Raw genomic sequence first — 18,275 nt, 5'->3', positions numbered from 1 at the left:
AAATAACATAAAATATAATTAAAAATCAACAAACTAAATTTATTTATAATATTTATGAATCGACACAACATGAAACATTAATATTTGTGTGCCGTGCTACCTTATGTATCATTTACTAGTGATATTGGTGGGTTGTGTCGTGCCAACTTAATTGATCCAAAATCTCTAGTCCAACACACGATACTAGTATATGAGTCGTGCAAAGCAGAACCCATGATTATGACAATGAGTCATGCCAACACATAATCTATACCATATCAAATCGTACCGTTATAAACTGTTCAACTTATTTGACACTTCTAAAAATTTATCTTATGTTTGGTTTGATCCTTCCTTTTTTTTTTTTATGCACTAATTAGATTGTCACGTGTAAACTCCGTTGATGTTACAATCACAATTGTTGCCGACATTATCACTAAACTATAATATTGTTCAATGAAATGAAGAAATCAGATTCTACCACACAATTTTTTTACTTAAATTTTAAAAGGTAAAGATGCCACGTTTATAACATTTTATTTTAAGATTGAGTTACATTAAACAATTAGAGAAAATCTTCATAAATATCATTATTTTATTTTTAATTTACATATGGATCCTTAAGATATATCTCTTTAAAAATATATATTGTTTCTCGATTTGAATTAGCATGAACCAATTTGATTTAATTTTTTGAAATTTAATTATCTTTTAAAAATATTTTGAATAAAAAGATTATCATATTAAAAAATAATATTATTAAAATTACTATAATTGTCATATTAGTATTAATGATAAATATTCACTGTAATTTTTACTCAACTTTCTTCTTCAGAAAGATATGATGGGAGTTCTTTCGTAAAATGAAAGGATGATGAGTTAAAACAAGCACGGCATTGTTAAACGTGACTTGATTAGACGAGAGCACGGAAATTGGATGATCGCTTGAACACCTGAATATCTCAATCCAATACAATGGGCACGCGGACTGGGAAATAAGGTAGGCCCCACGCATTTACATTTATTTTATAATAACAAAAGAAGAGGCTTATCCCAACTGTCTATTTTATTTCAATCCAATTTAATTTCTTGTTCAGTTCCGGAATCACAGTAATTCCCAAAGTTACTTCGCCGTAAAAACTAATACCTTTCTACTACTTTTAGTCTTATATTGAGTTTCGTGACGGATTGGGTGCCGTATAATTAAATTTAAATATTAATTTTAATAAAATTTATTTAATATAAATTATTTATTTAATTTATTAATAATAATAATAATAATAATTTTTTAAAATTTTATTAAAATCAATTTTATTACCTATTTAAATAGAATATTAGCGGAACATGGCTTATTCGGTGGGATCCTGGTTTTAAATTACTGTTTAAGCTTTTTAATTCGGCGTCCGGTCGCCGCAACAAGCGGGACTATTGGACGATAGTGGGAACCATTTGGTTTTGATAATTGATATCTAGCCGTTCATCAGGTGTCCCGCTCAAGGCGATAGGTGCAAATCATGAGCTGAAAATACCATGATTTGGTTCAGTGGTCGTGGAGATCCATTTATTAATCATGGGCTGAAAACACCATAATTCATTATTCCTAACAAATGAAATGAGAATATAAGTACTCCTTCTATCCTCCATTTTTTTAGGTGTTATTAATTTTTATGGAGTTTTAAAAAGTTTTTAATTTTAATGTATTTATTATTAAATTTTAAATTTTTTTATAAAATTAAAATTTTATGATTTTTAATATAAAAAATAAAAATTTTAGATATAAAAAAAAAAAGAAAGAGGATATAATTTTAAAACATTTTTAAAAAATAGATAAGAAATAACACGAAGAGAGTATCATATTTGCAAAAAAAAAAAAAAAAGAATATAAGCATTATATAATTTTGATTTTTTTTTTTGGAAATGAACTTTGATTAGGATTTTATTTCAAAGAGTTATTTAATAATATATTTAAACTTAAGAAATTATCAAATATATTAATAAAAGAGTTTTTTAACTTTTTGAATAAAATTAAGATGATAATAAATATTTTTTAGTATATATTTAAAATTAAAAAATAATTTAAAAAAAATAAAATATGTACCTTCATCTTAATTTCACTTCTAAAATTAAAAAATTTTAGTGTTAATATATCAAATAATTTATTTTTAAAGTTTAGTAGGATGATATTGTAGACAAAAATTTTGTCCTACAAATTCGAGTCTGTCTGACAAAAATATTATGGGTTTTACATTTTTTGTCTTTTGTGTTTAGGAATAAGTGAAGACAAATAAATATTTAAAATGTTCTTTATTTTTTTTTAATTTCTTAAAATTCTGAGGTTAAGCTAAAATAATTAGAAAACTCTCTAAAATTTATCACTTTATTTAAATAAATTCTTATATTTTTATTACATTCAAATAAATTATTAATCATTAATTTGCATTCAAATAAGGGCTTAAACTTTAATTTATATTAAAAACTTTATTTTTTAATTTGGCCCTAAATAAAACTCAATTTTTTATTTGGAATAAAAGTTTATTTGAATATAAATTAAAAAAATAAAAATTTATTTGGATATAATAAAAATATAGAAATTCATTTAAAAAAACTAAAATAGTTCATAAAATTTTTTTTAATATTTTAACCTTAAATAATATAATTTACTATGATAGTGAAATAGTTTCCTTTACATACTTTTTTTCCATTTATTTTTAATATCCAAAATCTAACAATAAGATCATTATTATTTGCTTATTTTTGTTGTTTTTAATGAATTAATAATAGGTATTTTTTAATAAAACAATTGTAATTTTTAGGTTTTGTCTGATCTTAATTTTCATTTTGGACAATCTTAAAGATACACTTTCTCATATAAATTTGATATATTCAAAATTTTACTTTCAAAATGCTCTACAATTCAAACCTAAATTGTCTAAAAAGGATGTCCTCTAAAGGTAGAGTCGAGCTTGCCTAATAATTTAATCATAGTCCAAGCAAAGATGTGTTCAAATTTGGAAAACAGCCTGAAAACAAGGCGGCTTGTTTTCCTAAAATCAGCACCGTTGATTCATCGCAATCAAAAGAATTAGATTCCAAGGGAAGTACCGACTCTCTAGTTGTACAAAGAAGAAACCCCTGCGTGTTAGACCCGCACAGCTTTCACATCATGCGTCCACGTCAGCCGTTATCCTTCGGACACTGATCAAAGTACGTTCGCCAATGATACACCACGTCATCAGTTCTTTCCAGGAAACTATCCGAGGTTTAATGCTTTTTGACTATTTTTATTCCTGGTCCAAACTTGAAAGTCCCTGTCAGGTCCATGTTTTTCTTAATTGGACACCGTGGCACCGACGACACTTTCATTTGCATACAGTCGCAAAAATCTGCAAAATCGGTGCAGATGTAAAAGAGGGCAATTCGTAATTTGGGACCATGCTAGTGTGATCAAGGGGAATTAATTTGCCTTTTTTCTCTTCCTTACCCAAAATATTATTCTCAGTTTATGCACCCAAATTGAAAATTGATTTAGAGAATTTTTTAAAATTGATTCGCTCAACATTTTTTAAGTCACTAATAAAAAAATTAAAATTTTATAAATTATTAAGTTAAATTTAATTTAGCATTTTAATTATAATATAAGAATCTAAAAACAATATCGTTCCAATACGTGAAAATAATATCTACTATGTTTCATTTCTTTATGATTTTTATAATATTAAAAAATTAATTTTAGTATATTTATATTAAAATTTTATTTTTTATAAAATTGTTATACCATCATTTTTAATATGAAAAATTTTAAAAAAACTCATAAATATAATTTTAAAGTAAAAAATTTCAAGACATTAAAAAATAACAGAGAAACGAGATAGAAAGAGTGGGAATTTGCTTCTTAATTAAAAACAAACTTATTCTAATTGAATTTTTTTTTCTTTTTTTGTTTTATTTTCTACCACAATTGCGAAATTAATTTATGCCAAATACGGCCTTAGTGTCTAAAACTGCAGGCAAATTCCATTGTTCCGTGGAAGATTCCACATATACATCCGGTATTAACGTTGAATAAAAAGAAATATTTACAAGGTTCGTTGCACCTTCTGTCCATTTCTGGATGCAGCAGAAAAATGTGGCCACAAGGCTCCACGTCACGTTCCATTTTTATCAGCTTGAATATATATGGCAAACAAGGGAAAATTCGTATCATGCCTTTTTTTTTGGTCAACCAAAATGCAAGAGAAAACACATGTATTTCGGTCAAGGGTAGAGTCTTAACGTTTAAATTGCACGTGTGGTGGGAGAACTTTCACAGTGTTGTATATGCTATTTTATGACTAGATTTCGAGAGTTTTTCTACGACGCAATCAAAAGACTCTTAGACCCAAATTCATTTTTTCTTCTCCTTTTTTTAATTTTTTGGTAGAGTGGGAGGGGTAATCTAACGGGATATGATCAGATTGAATTGAAGAACAATTTTTACAAGAAAATCGACGAAATCATGATTCCAAACATCTTAAACAGCTTTAAAAAATTACCAATAAGTTCGTTCATGACTTTGTTCAAACACGTGTTTTTGGCTAGTTAATATATATATATATATATATTTATTTGATAATTTAAAAAGTGATATAATAATAAGATATAAAAATAATATAATTTAAAATTATAAAAAAATTATATTTTATATTTTTATATTAACATAAATTATAATACATTATTTTTATTTAAAATATAATATAAATATAATATTTTATATGATATGATAATATGAATTATTATATATATCTAGATAAGGTTATTGGTGCACTATGACACGTTTGCGTTGAAGGGAAGGGGATTGTGGAAATTGACTTTTGACTTAAAAAGATATAGAAAAAAGAAGAGAGAGAGAGAGGAAAAAACAATGAAGATGAGGAAGAAAGGAAATGTGTAATCACCCATGTCGCCATAACCAGCAATCCAACATCATCGAGCCCTTTTGTCCACGAATAATTTTAAAGTAAAACACTTCTTTATCACGTCAATTTTAAGCCAAGCAAATAAAAAACTTCCTATAATTTTTAAAAAAGATTTCTATTTGATGCACCATAATATATATAATTTTATATAATTATTTATGAATGAGCGATTCTCGTCTTATTAAGGTGTAAATTTCAAAATTTAAAAATCTTTGACAGTAATTGCAAAAATCATATCTTTCAAGTCTCAAAGATTAATTGAGGTAATAAGGAGTGGAATTTTCTTCCCTTATCAACAAAAAAATTTATTTTTGTGAGGACATTTAGGAATAAATTTTTTTATAGATTAAGTTGATACGAGAAAATATGTCTTTAAAATAATTCATTAAAAAAATTAGACTAAAAAAAACCAAAGATGTATAAGACATCCATCAAATTATTTTTTTAAAAAATTCTTAAGATTTTATACCCTGATTTTTAGATTTACAATTGCGACAAGTTTATGTTATGGATCTAATTTGATTTGGGTTTTTTTTTTTTTTAATTGCACAAACTTTTTTGGGGCCCATGAAAATTATTTCCCAACCAAAGGAGAGAATCAATATCCTGATATTTCTTTCACACCGTTTCGGTGTTCACAATGAAATTAATGAATTCCAACTGGAAAACCAATTGCGAGACCAACATCTTCTCATGACAACCAGCATTAAAACCAAGAACTTTCCCATAAATATGAGTGGTAATTAAAATATTAAAAAAATTTAATCATATTTAAGAAATACAATTAAAATTAAGAATTCCAACCTATATATATAATACTTTTTTCGATTCTTAAACTGCGAGTTATCGTTTAAAAAAAAAATGCAAAGATAATGGCTTTACCATGAGGAGATTGAAACCCGGGGAGGGGATATGTGGTAGAGGTTTTCAAGGGGGAAATTTAGCAATAACCCGTTGCCTTTTCGTCAATTGGGGGGGAAATTGGAATCAAACGAGTCTGTTGTTTTGGGCATGGTCAAGGTTTGTCTGCTTCAAGGGAAGGTTGGTTCTTGCATCTTGGAGAAATAAATGCAAAAGGGAGGACATAGCTGGGGGAGTTCCTAACTTGGAGGAGACGTTGACAGATTGATACACTTTTTAGCTTGAAAATTGTATCCTTTTGCCATTGTTTCAGACATTACCTAACACCAACAGAAGCAAAAAGTCCAGAAACGGACCAACTTCAAGATTAAAATCTTCCACAAATTTGACCTATAAGTACAAATTTTAAGATCGTACGTGGTCCTCTTGTTTGATCTAATGGAAGTGCTAATGCCCTGCCAATGCCGCTGCCAAAAGGTTGGTTTCATGATATTTAATTTGTCAAGAAATATCAGGTTTACTTGTTGAGAGTGAATTCAAGTCGAACCTTCAAGTTTTTTTATTATAATAAAAAAGAAAAACAAATTATGAACTGACCAATTCTCATAATTATTATTAAACTACTAAAACCCAATTGTAAATGTCGTGGGTATGTCCTTTTACCGTGTCACTTTTATTTATTCAAATAATTATTTTTTTATTTTATTTTGAAATAATGCAAATTTTGAATTCGATTTTTTTAAATAAAATACTATATGCTATTATTATTAAGTCAAATGATGACATACATTTAGCTAAATAAATTTTCTTACAAAAGAGATCAACATCCTAATAAAATTTTAAATATCAAAATTGAAATCGAATTTTGCGAGAATTTATTTTTTTTAAAGTAAGTAAATTGTTTTGTCTTAAGCCTCATGTACGGTTTATAATGCTTTCAAATACTTAAAAATAGTTTTGATAAGTATTGCTATTAAAGTATGTCTCATTAAAATACCATTTGAAGTGAAGTTAGGTCATTAATCCTTTTGACATTTTATTGGTTTAATGCATGTGGCTTCGGGAGTTTGCTTGCAATTTGTCCCTTAATGGCATTTGTGTGGCCATATGCACCAACCCACATTCAAAACCTAATAAATGCTTCAAGCCAAGAGGGGTTCTCTTTCAAAAATTTAATAAAATTATTAATACTTTAATAATATTATAGACTATCAAGGAAGACTTTTAAATTCAATTTTCATTAATAAAATTATTAATTTAGGTTGACTTAAGATCCAATATTTATTTATTTATTTATTTTTTACTAAGCTAAAATTTATTAAAGCAACTATAAGATTACAAAACTAATCAAGACTAGCAATGACAAAATCTCAAATGCCAATATAAATTCATTTGAGAATCAAAGATCACCTAAATGTAAGTTAAAGAAGAGTACCCTACTAGTTCTCAAGGATAGTCAAAAGCGATCAAGAAACACAAATAAGAATCCAAAATATGACCAATTATGAAAAGCCCACCACACTTAAGTTTTAAAGTAGAATGTAAGAAATTAAACATTGAATACAAGAAGAAATATATTAAGGGATTCATGGTAGATAGCAAGTAACAACGAGCTAATGATTGAATGACCGCACTATCATAAGACACAAAAACACCACGAGACATCCAATGAAACTAATTGCTTGTATTATCATTTGGATCCCACCATAAGATCCAATTTTTATAATATTTCTTTTCGAGTCAAATAAATATATAATTTTCAGATGTGAAATATAAAATTAGTAACGGTGTTTTGTCTCAACAAATAAGTAAAAAGTCTTAAGATCTAAATAGTTATAAAGCATATGTTAAAAGTTGTTTGATTGTGATTAAATCTTTACTTCCAGTAATCTCATAAAAAAAAAAAAAAAAAGCAAGGAGTTTGGCATAAATTAGCAAGATAGAGCGGAAAGACAATCAAACATTGTGGAGGAAGTTTCAGAGCATATTATGGGATCATAATGACGTTAAAAGCATGAAGCACATGTTAAGGGGAGATGATAACGCATTACTCCTGCCTTGAACTCCCATAGGGAAAAGCTGTGATCAAGTCAAAAAATTTGGCAGATCTAGCGTAAGTATGATTTTTGATTTACCTCTTCGGCCTAAAACAGCTTGATTTTGGTTTCCCATCTTGCTTTATTCATGTCACTTTCGTATCTCCATGTGGCATCATATTCAGATCCTTCCCTCTGATTCTTTAAAAGAGTTGTCATATATAATTCCTTCAGTGTATGATCCTGGTTTTAATTCACTTTTGGAGCTAATGGACCCATCTGATCATTCTTCAGGAAAGTTTACGGAGAGGAAGAATATTATCTGTTGATCAGCCAGGACAGGTTCTCACTTGATGGACATTGATGACGGCACCGAGAAGCAGCGGTAGGCTGAACACTAAGACTAAATTGTTCTGGCAACCTCGAATATAACACGGTAATATAATATAAAAATACATAAAATATATGAAAAAATATAATTTAAAATTTTAATAAAAACCATAATTAGATTTAACCAAATTAAAAAAAAAATTTTTATATTTATAAAAATTATAATTTTCGTGTATTAATTCAACAGCATTCTTGATCCTGATTTAATTTTGTACTCTACCAACATCCATTGAAAATTATTCTTACTCGAATAATCATTCTAAAATTTTAATTAAAGTTGAATTTAATTGTTTTATGCAATCACACGTTTATATTTCAAAATTTTAGTTTGCCTATTGTTTATATTTAATTTTTGTTTTATCTTTAATAAAGCAAGACCCATCAAAATCAAATCAAATCAACGATGATTAATGAAGCCCGATAAGCTTAATCAATCTCTCTACATGGGCCAAAGCAAGATAAACCCACTAGCCCAAAGACTAGGGTTCTTGATCAGGTCCACAAGTGTCCAATTCCCTAAATACCCCCAGCAACAAACGGGGACAAGACAGGAATAACGTAAACAGCCGAGCCATTTTCCGTCATTTCACTCCTCCAAATCCTCCCCTTCTTCCTCCTCCCTCGCCGGGCGTTTTACTTCCCACCAAGGTTTCCTCTTCACTGATTAGCTCCTCCGCATATCCGTACGTTCTTCCCTTTCTTTCTTTCCCTTTTTTTTTTTTTTAATACAGATCTAATATTCCAATTTGAATTATTTTTTCTTAAATTAAAATTTTGATTTCTTTTTAATTTCCGTCTCTTTTTTTTTCCTTCATTTTTCTTCAATCTCGAATACCTTAGATCAAATTATTATGTATTTCTCGTTTGTTCTTTGTTTTTGAGCTTTGGCGCCTTAGTTTCTGTAATTTATTATCCACTCCATTTCATTTTAATGTTGTTTTAATTGTTTCTTCGTTCGATTAAATTGTTGATTCAGTTAAGGTGAATTTTTTAAGTTTTATTTTCAATAATAATGTGATTGAGATATTAATGGACCGTTTTAGCTTAGCTATCTTGTAGCTTCGAATCTTGCATTGAATGAAATTCATGTTGTAATTTTCAGATAGATTTGAACACTGAATTTTGATTAGTAATTTTGTTGCAGGAGTCAAATCCATTCGTACTTATCGCCGAAGCTTAAGATTGGTAATTTGAGGTTAATCTGTTTCTATTGTGATTGGCTGTTTTTCTTTCCTTTTTTAGTGTTAATTCTGATTTATTTGTTGCATGGTTTTGTAGCTATTTTTGGTTAGTTTCTTCTTGGAAGAGTTTTCAGTTTGTCACATGAATTATATCGAAACATAACTTTGAAACTGATTGTTGATATTAAGTTATAATTTTGATCATTATAAGCTTTGGCTTATTAGAAGTTCTATATATGGAAGAATACTTTGAACTCATTGGAAAAAAATGGGGATTAACTTATTTGATATCTTAACTTATTTTGCAAATCTTTGTCCAATGCAAACTTGTAGATCGTTCTTTTTGAAAGTTGATATTAATTTGTTTATCTAAGACTCAGATTAGTCCTATCAACTTCCTTTATGTTTGGTAGGGAGGATGGAAAATTTTTTAATCTAATGGCTGAGATTAAAACTTTTTCCTTTCTTTCCCCTTTCCATCCTTCCTACCAAATGAATGGTAAGAGTCAAAATAGCATATATAGAATATATCTTATGGTTGTAAATTTTTGTTGTTGCCCTTTCAACAACAACAACAGCAACATTAACAAACTAAACTAATTCCCAAAATGTATTTGTGGTTGGCTATACGATTTATAATTCACCACTATACTTTATTCAAGCTATGGTCTCAGTAAGCTCAGTGAAATTGAAGTTCATTTGTTTAATTTCTACTGCATCCTTGTTGGTCTCCTTTCCCTCTCTTGATATTGGTATCTTCTGTTAAATCACATCTTCCCACGGGGGGTATGTCTAAATCTTTATGTTTCCAAACCACCCCAAATGTGTTTTCCTCATTTTGTACTCAATGTTGGCAACCTCCATCTTTTCCTTTATACTTGCACTCTTAATTTTGTCTTTACATGTCCAGGCTTTTAATCATCTTTCTCATGTCAGTCACACTCATTTGTTCTGTACCCAACATTCAGTCCTGTAAAACATTGTCAGTCTTATTGATGTCTAGCAAAATTTTCCCCTAGGTTTTGATAGAGTTTGTGGTTACACAAGACTTCCAAGTTCCAATGTATCTGGTAATGTTTTCCTCCCATAGATTATGCATTTTCGTCCTTTTCCTGAGTTTAGTGGAACATATACTTTACCTCTCTTGTACGCTGTTGATGACCTTGCTGTTCTGGCATGAGTTGCATTTGTGAATATGTTGGCTGCATCTTTGAGGGCTTGATGCTGTTTTTTTTATTTTTTGTTGCCACATAGATAGAATTCTTTGAAATCAGATTTTTTACTGATATGAATTCTTTTTTTTTTTTTTGCAGATGCTTTTGTAGCAATATTCTAATATAACGATTGATACAGTGAATAGAACTGAAAATGGAGTTGAATAGCCTGAAAGATGCATTTGATCGTGTTGCAAAGAAGCAAAAGCTGTCCTGTTGTAAAACTCAGGAAGTTACGGACCAGATTGTTCAAGAAATAGAGAAGGCAATTGAAGTGATTCAGTCAAGAACCCTTGATTATAAATCTGTACTTGCTGACCTGAAGAAAAATTTGCATAAAATTGCTCCACTCTGTCAGCTAGAAGGCACCCAGAAGGAGCTCAACATAGTGCTGAGCAAGTATCCAAAAGCTCTTGAGAAAGTCCTTAATCCTGATATATCCAAGGCTTATCGAAATATTGAATTTGATTCCCATACAGTTAACCACATAATTGCCAGCCATTTCTATCAGCATGGGCTGTTCGAGGTTGGTGATTGCTTCATAACCAAGTCTGGGGATGTAGAATCTGCTGCTGCTATGAGATCTCCTTTCCAGGAACTTTATCAAATACTTGAAGCCGTGAAGAGTAGGAACCTAGAGCTTGCCCTGAAATGGGCAGCCACAAACTCTGATAAACTGAAAGAAAATGGTTCGGACCTTCAGCTGAGACTCCATCATTTGCAGTTTGTGAAAATACTACAAAAGGGAAGGAGAGACGAGGCACTCAAGTATGCAAGAACCAACTTTGCTTCTTTTGCTGGTAACCACATGGCTGAAGTCCAGAAACTCATGGGGTGTCTTTTGTATTCTGATAGACTCCATGAGTCCCCATATGCTCGTTTATTATCGCCAACCAATTGGGATATAGTGGCTGAGGAGCTCACCAGGCAGTTCTGCAATCTTCTGGGGCAATCATATGAGAGCCCATTGAGTGTGACAATAGCAGCAGGAGTGCAAGGGTTGCCACCTCTTCTAAAGTTTATGACTGTTATGGCAGGGAAGAAGCAGGAATGGCAATCAATGAAACAGTTGCCCGTGCCAGTGGAGTTGGATAAGGAGTTTCAATTTCATTCTATATTTGTCTGCCCTGTATCTAAGGAGCAATCAACGGATGATAACCCGCCAATGCTGATATCGTGTGGTCATGTGCTCTGCAAACAGTCTATCAACAAGATGTCAAAGAATGGCTCAAAAAGTTTCAAGTGCCCATACTGCCCAACCGATATCAACGCAACATTATGCAGGCAGCTGAATTTCTGATATAAACCCTAACATGTACATGGGGTTGTACTAAAACCTGTTTCCTTTAGACTGAATCGAAAGAAATTGTTATGGTGTTGCCAATGTGGTCAGATGGTGGCAATGCCGGTCAGTAATGGTGTACTGATTGTTGATGAACTTGTTGTAAATAGAAATTCTTTCCTCATTCATGCTGGTAATTGAAACCAAGTTGCATCGCCTAAAACAGTAGTATATGGAATCTGGGACGTTAGTTGTGGGCTGGACTGTGACATACTGTGCTATATATTGGGGAAATATAGCCATCATTTCGAATGGGCCTAAAGGTTAGCTGGTAGATATCCGATCTTTCCTATAGCCCTGCAAATAAACAAAGTATCATGAAATACTTTATTTCATTCTTTTCTTTCAAAGAGATTGATTTCCAGCCCTGAATAGTATATTAGCATCCAATGTTTGCCTGTAAATGAAGATAGGATTAGGTTTTTCCTCTTGCAGAAAAGTTCTTCCCTTTTTCCCTAAAAATGCTTCTATGAATAACTGTTAATGGCCTCTATATTTGCATTGTAGCTTCTCAAATATATGAAATTACACCAACTTGTATAAGCTGAAATTAATAGCGATGTCAGTAGTGGATTTAGATGATAGTGTAAATAATGGTTGACCTCTCCTAGCTAAACTCTAAATTTATCATATTAAAGTCGTACTTAAAACATTAGTAGGAATATATATTGAAGATGCGCCTGTTAAAATCTTCAATATGAGTTTTTTTTTTCGTGTATTATTAATTTTTTTTGTATGGATGCAATTTGAAAATAGAAGGAATTGTAAATGTTAAAATTTAAACTTTAAAACTACCTAATAGAGTTAGTTGTATGATAAAAAAAAAAATTGACTATTTGATTAATTTTTTAGTATAATATAAACAAGTAATGCAAGATGCACATATTAAAACAAGAAGGCAAATAAAAGGGAGGCATTCATCAATGCCACCAAAAGCTTAAAAAAAGTTCTGCGCAATTTGAGGAAATCATCAGTACCCCAAAAGCCAAGGAAAGGAAGACAGAGGAAAGGAAAGAGCTTTGATCACTAACAAACACCGTTTACCCTTTTTAAGCTTCTAAGTTTATCTTCACCCTTGCCTACATATATTATACTATTTTTCACGTAGATTTAGACTTCAAAAAGATTTTCACTGTAATCAAAGCCATGCTAACGTAAATTTTTTTTTTTTTTTTTACATTAACAAAAAAGTGTTGGATCCTATCAAATAGGAGAAGCTTATTTTTATGATAATAAAATAAAATAAAATAAAATAAAAATGTGGTCCTTGGATATTTTTTATCTTGATGGAGGGGGATTCTTTCTTATAGCTTTGCCATGTGATTACTTACTGCTTTATTTTAGGATAGAGATGTTCAAGTAGTTTTTATTTGTAAACTAAGGTGATTTCATAATTATATGTGGTCCATGTCTGCTTAATTTCAACCATGTCATCAACTTCTACTTCTTCAAGATCATGAGACTAAAGAGCCTACAAATTTTTTTTTTTTCCTTTCTTTTGGTATTTGGAATATGTTTCTTGTAGTTTTTTAAAGGTAAAATGTTTTTGGATTCGTCTAATATATTTTTTTCCTGAACACGTCTAAGCAGGATTATTTACATTAAATTTAACGAATTCATGAAAAATTATTTTTTTATAACCTTTCAATAGCTTTAAACTAAAAAGAAAAAAAGAAAAAAGGAAAAGCAAACTCTTTTTATTACTTGGACCAACCTTCATTGCCATGTTTCTTAGTTTTGAGCTATCAATGTAGAAAACCGTTGCTGCCAATCGCCAAAGTGCCAACAACTTTGAGTGTTGGAAAGGAATTATCATTATTAGGAGGTTTGACAAATTAATGAAAAATAAATTTCTTTCTTCTTAATTTCCATCAACTTGCAACAACTGAAATCCTCCGCCTCTCACCTCAAATGTTAGAATGCTTTGAAATTTTTGGCATGAATTAATTCTTTGTCAATGACTTAAGAAACACAATTCTTTCAACTTACAACTAACACAATATCTAAATTTGGAAATGTTTAAAGAAACAATTTTAAGTATCAAATTTTCTATATATATATATATAATTATAACTCATGTCATTCTGAAAAAAAAAAATAGCATTAAAATTTCGACATTGATGATGAGGCAGAGCCTTTTATCCCTTTCTATACCTTATGACAGCCAGGGGAGTTGTCCTCTTTATTGTTTCTTTTGTTATTTTTTTCATTAAATCGTTGATGTTTCTTTTTTGTACATGTCTCTTTTTAGGTTGTAGGAAGCTGACATAATTATGGCCAAGCACAATGTAGGCAACTTCTAGTTGTACATACATGAATTTGAGTGTGCAATGCATGCACCTTTTCCTATATTTCGTATGACATCTCCACTTTCATGCTGTTTTTTCCCCAACTTCTATATATATATATATATATATATATATATATAATGAATTGCTACTAATCCTTCCCATTGATTCATTGTTATCAACGGATTTAGGATTTTTTTTAAAATATTCACTTATAATATATATATTATAAAAAATTTAATAATTTTATTGACGAAGAAAAAGTTAAAGATTTACCTATAAAAATCTTCCCTCCCTTTTAGATAAGCAATCTCTCTTTCATATGATCGGAAAAGAGATTCAATTTTTTTTTGGAAATAAAATAAATCCACTTTCTCATTTACACCTATGCAAGCACTTAGAATGTTTTGATTAGTGATTAGTCTAATTTAGATGATTGAGCTCTTTTGTATGGGCACTAAGAGAGCAAATCTCTCTAGTGCGGGACACATGAGCCGCACATATATATAAAAAAGGTAAAATAAAATCATGCTCCATTCATTTTTTTCCCCCTTTGTATTCATTGTACACACATCAATTCTCGAAATGTCTAATAAATTGAACATGAGATTTTTAACTTAATTAATTTACCCATATCTTTTAAAAATTTAACATTTTGATTGTTTTTTTTTTAAATGCTTAATGAATTGCTATATAGAATTGAAAACCCATCATGGGAATACTAGCAACAAAGAAAAAATATTGTCTTTAACTTTTCAAAAGCACATTGACCATGATTAAGATTAAAAGATTAAGTGGCAAAAAAAAGAAAAAAAAGAAAAAAAATCCCGATTTGAACAAAAATTCAAGACCTTCTTCTATCTTAACAAAATTATATTACTAATGGTTTTGCATTACAAAACAGTCGGCTGAAAAAGAAGAAAAGTTGAAAAAAAAAAAAAAAAACTAAAACTAAAATCTGGCATTTTCAAATCCATGCAAATCGCTGACTCTATTCATATGCTTCCTCATAATCGCCAGTTTAGCCAATCTCTCAGCGGCTTTCCAGGCCGACGTCGGCGTTAACGGCTCAGCTTTTTCCTCAACTTGGCCATTATTATTATTTACCATTTGTCTCAGGCGCCGCCGGTTCAACTCGGCTAACTCGATTTCTAACCCGCGAATAAATTCCTCAGCCGAGCTCGAACCCGATTGCATCAACAGAGCTCGAGCCGAGGTAAGCAAATGGTGCGCCCCCGAAAAATCGTTCCGCTCTATCAACCGACGAGACTCCGCAACGGCACGCGTGCTGACGTGAAGGTTCTTCAACCTCTCGATGCTGTGCGACGAAGATCGTACGGACTGTGGCGGCCGAGGTATTAACAGTCTTTGATGCCTCGAGTAGACCATCTCCTGAGTAAATGGATCTTTGTAAGATGATCGTACGGACATTGTCCTGTGGGACCCACTAGTAGATACGGGTACTTTTAGTTCCAACAATAATTCTTTCTCCTCGTCAGAATACAAATCTCCGACCCACACTGATTTCGACCCGACTGAGGCTAGTCGGGTCGTCAATGAATAGACCGATGAAATCTCGGCTGGGGCTGACCCGGATACGAATCCCAGTTGAAGCCTGACATCCTGAACCACCACGCCTAAAAGACCGTTCACGATTTTACAGAACGCGTCGTCGTTTGGAGCGTGAGTGCACGTGTCGAGACCGATGGAGTGCATGGGGATTTCTAAATGCGCCAGCCGCGTTGTTGAAACAACTGGGAGGTTCTGATTGGGGGATTTCGTTTGGAACTGTTTATCCTGACCGTCGGATAAGATCATGATGCTGGCAACGGCGTTTTTCTCTCTACGATCTTCCAAAACTTTGGCCGCCTTTTTAAGAGCGTCGTTGACACTCATCCCTTGCCCGTTACTCCCTTGCGCGTCAACAATCCTTTTTGCAGATCTCCGTCCGCTGGAACTCATCCTAGTCAACGGCAACAACCGTTTCGAACTCGACGAAAAAACCACGATCGACAATCGGTCGGTTTCGTTAAGCAAAGAGATAACCAAACTCATCGCTCGTTTCACCATCTGTAACCGCATCCCAGCCCCGCTGACGTCCAAAACCGTAACCAAATCAATCGGAGCCCTCTTCATCCCACGGGTCACGGTTGGCGCGTGCACTTTCATAACCACCACATAACTTTCATAACACCTACCAACTGCCACCCTCGCCGCCTCTTGTAACAACCTAACTTCCACATTTCTTGCATTAACTCCAATTTCTTTCGCACTCCTCGGAGTAACGACAAACCCTTGGAATTCCTCTTCTACGTCGTCGTTTTCGGTTTCTTCGGATTCAGGAATGGGATTAAACTGAGAAAGAGAAAAAGGGCAGGCCAATGGTTCATCGTCGTTATATACCCGAAGCGATTTCGTTTTGATGTTTTTGAGAGATGACTTGTTAGGTTGCTCGGGTGGTTGAAGGGAGAGTAAAGGGAGCTCTTTCCAGGTGGTGGAACAGATGGGGCAAATTAGTGATTGTTGCTTTTTGATATGGGCGGCGACGCAAGGGAAATGAAAGGAATGGGAACACTCCGCCGTGAAAATCGCCTTGCCTTGGCCCGTTTTGAGGCTTTGTAAACAGATTACACATCGACCACCCTGAAATAAATATAATAAAATTACATAAAAGGACAAAATTTTGAATAAAAAATATTTAAAAATGAAATATGAGAAACAAAGCTTACTTTGGATAGGCGGAGAGGGGCTTTAAAGAAGGAGAAACTCGAAGGAGATTTAGGAGAGGAAGGATTGGAGAAATGGGATGTTTTGCAATGGAGTTTGGGGGTATTGGGAAGTGAAGAAGTTGGTGTGGAAGTGGTTCGGCAACGAAGACCTGGGCTTGAAACGGGTTGAGATTGTAACCTTGGCGTTGATGGGTTGGAGAAAAACCCAAACTTTGAGGTAAATTTTGGACTTTTGGTGCTGTTGCTTTGCTGATGTTGTTGTTGTTGTTTTTCTGGTAAAACTGGGCTGTCTTGTTTCTTGGGAATGGAAGTGCAAAAAGCTCTTCTCCAGCCAGTCACCATTTTGGAAACTCTCTTTCTTTCAGTTGAACTTTTTCTCCAGTGGTATTTTAGTTTAAAAGCAAGAATTTGGTTCGCTAGAGAAGGGAAGAAATGGATTGAGCATGGAAATGGATTTGAGATAAAAATTTAAAAGAGAGACAAAAAGAAGTGGATTAGATGGAGAGGAAGAGATTGGAGAAAGACAGAGAGGACGCCAAAAGATCACTGCTTTGCTTTCTTTTTTTTTTCGTTTCTTTTCTTCCCTATCACCCTGTTTCCCTTTCAGGTTTTCTTTATAATGTTTGCTTCTCTTTCGAAATCCACCCCCACAAAAAAGATCACTGCTTCCAACAAAAGCCCTTACTGCTAGATACCAAAAAGGGTTTTAGAAATCCTTCTCTTTCTCTCTCAAATGAATTGTATAAATCTATATAGTTACATATATACATACACTCTGCAATTGAAGAAACAAAGCAGGCTCATTTACAAAGTTTGGAATAATAATAAATACAAAGTAAAGTTACTACTGATAATTCAAGAGATATCTATTTAAATAGAAAAAGAGAAAAAAAAATTGGGGTCTTGGGATTGACAAGGGTAACTGGGAACTGGCAAGTGTAGGTTCTTACCTCTTATCAATCAACGGTTTGGCTTTTTCTTTATCATGAAACAGTGTCTTTTCTCAATTCTCTGAAATCCCACCCACGTTACACCTTCATTTTGAGTCACCGACCTTCGTATGAATTGACCCTTTGCTTAAGACAGCATTTCTTAACTCACACTTTCGCCTTACTCTTCGCCAAACTCGCTTCTTTTCTAACAAACAAAATTTTCGGAGTTCCCCTGTTTCTTTTTTTCTTTTTTTTATTTACTGCTATGAATTTTTTTTTTTTTCATTCTGGGTTTTGTTTCTTTCTTGGGGTTTTCGGGGTAGTTTCAACTATCAATCAATGCTGTGTAACAAATGAAGTTTTTGAGA

The 18,275-nt window shown here is 32.0% G+C and overlaps 1 protein-coding gene and 1 pseudogene across 4 annotated transcripts; one reads left to right on the top strand and one right to left on the bottom strand.

Moving 5' to 3' along the window:
• The first annotated feature begins 8,770 nt into the window (after positions 1 to 8,770).
• Positions 8,771 to 12,082, top strand: LOC111299900 (protein RMD5 homolog pseudogene; annotated as a pseudogene). 3 transcript variants are annotated; one of them, XR_016329977.1, is made up of 3 exons: positions 8,771 to 8,904; positions 9,366 to 9,406; positions 10,716 to 12,082. The product of XR_016329977.1 is annotated as a protein RMD5 homolog pseudogene, transcript variant X1 (transcript). The 3 variants fall into 3 exon arrangements; XR_016329978.1 differs by having other exon boundaries at positions 9,366 to 9,416; XR_016329979.1 differs by lacking the exon at positions 9,366 to 9,406 and having other exon boundaries at positions 8,794 to 8,904.
• Positions 12,083 to 15,079: 2,997 nt separating this feature from the next.
• On the bottom strand, positions 15,080 to 17,818 carry LOC111300702 (putative E3 ubiquitin-protein ligase EDA40). Its single transcript, XM_022896319.2, has 2 exons — positions 16,976 to 17,818; positions 15,080 to 16,889 (listed from the first exon to the last, which is right to left on the bottom strand). The coding sequence occupies exons 1-2, from the start codon at positions 17,315 to 17,317 to the stop codon at positions 15,198 to 15,200; spliced, it is 2,034 nt and encodes a 677-aa protein (XP_022752054.2). The 5' UTR covers positions 17,318 to 17,818; the 3' UTR covers positions 15,080 to 15,197.
• Between the last annotated feature and the right edge of the window lie 457 nt (positions 17,819 to 18,275).

This window comes from Durio zibethinus, chromosome 18 (genome assembly GCF_047325235.1).
Source record: "Durio zibethinus cultivar Kanyao isolate XHJ-2024 chromosome 18, ASM4732523v1, whole genome shotgun sequence".
In the NCBI taxonomy this organism is placed as follows: Eukaryota; Viridiplantae; Streptophyta; class Magnoliopsida; order Malvales; family Malvaceae; genus Durio; species Durio zibethinus.
Note: the sequence above shows the minus strand (reverse complement) of the source record. Positions and strands in the feature narration are given on the sequence as shown.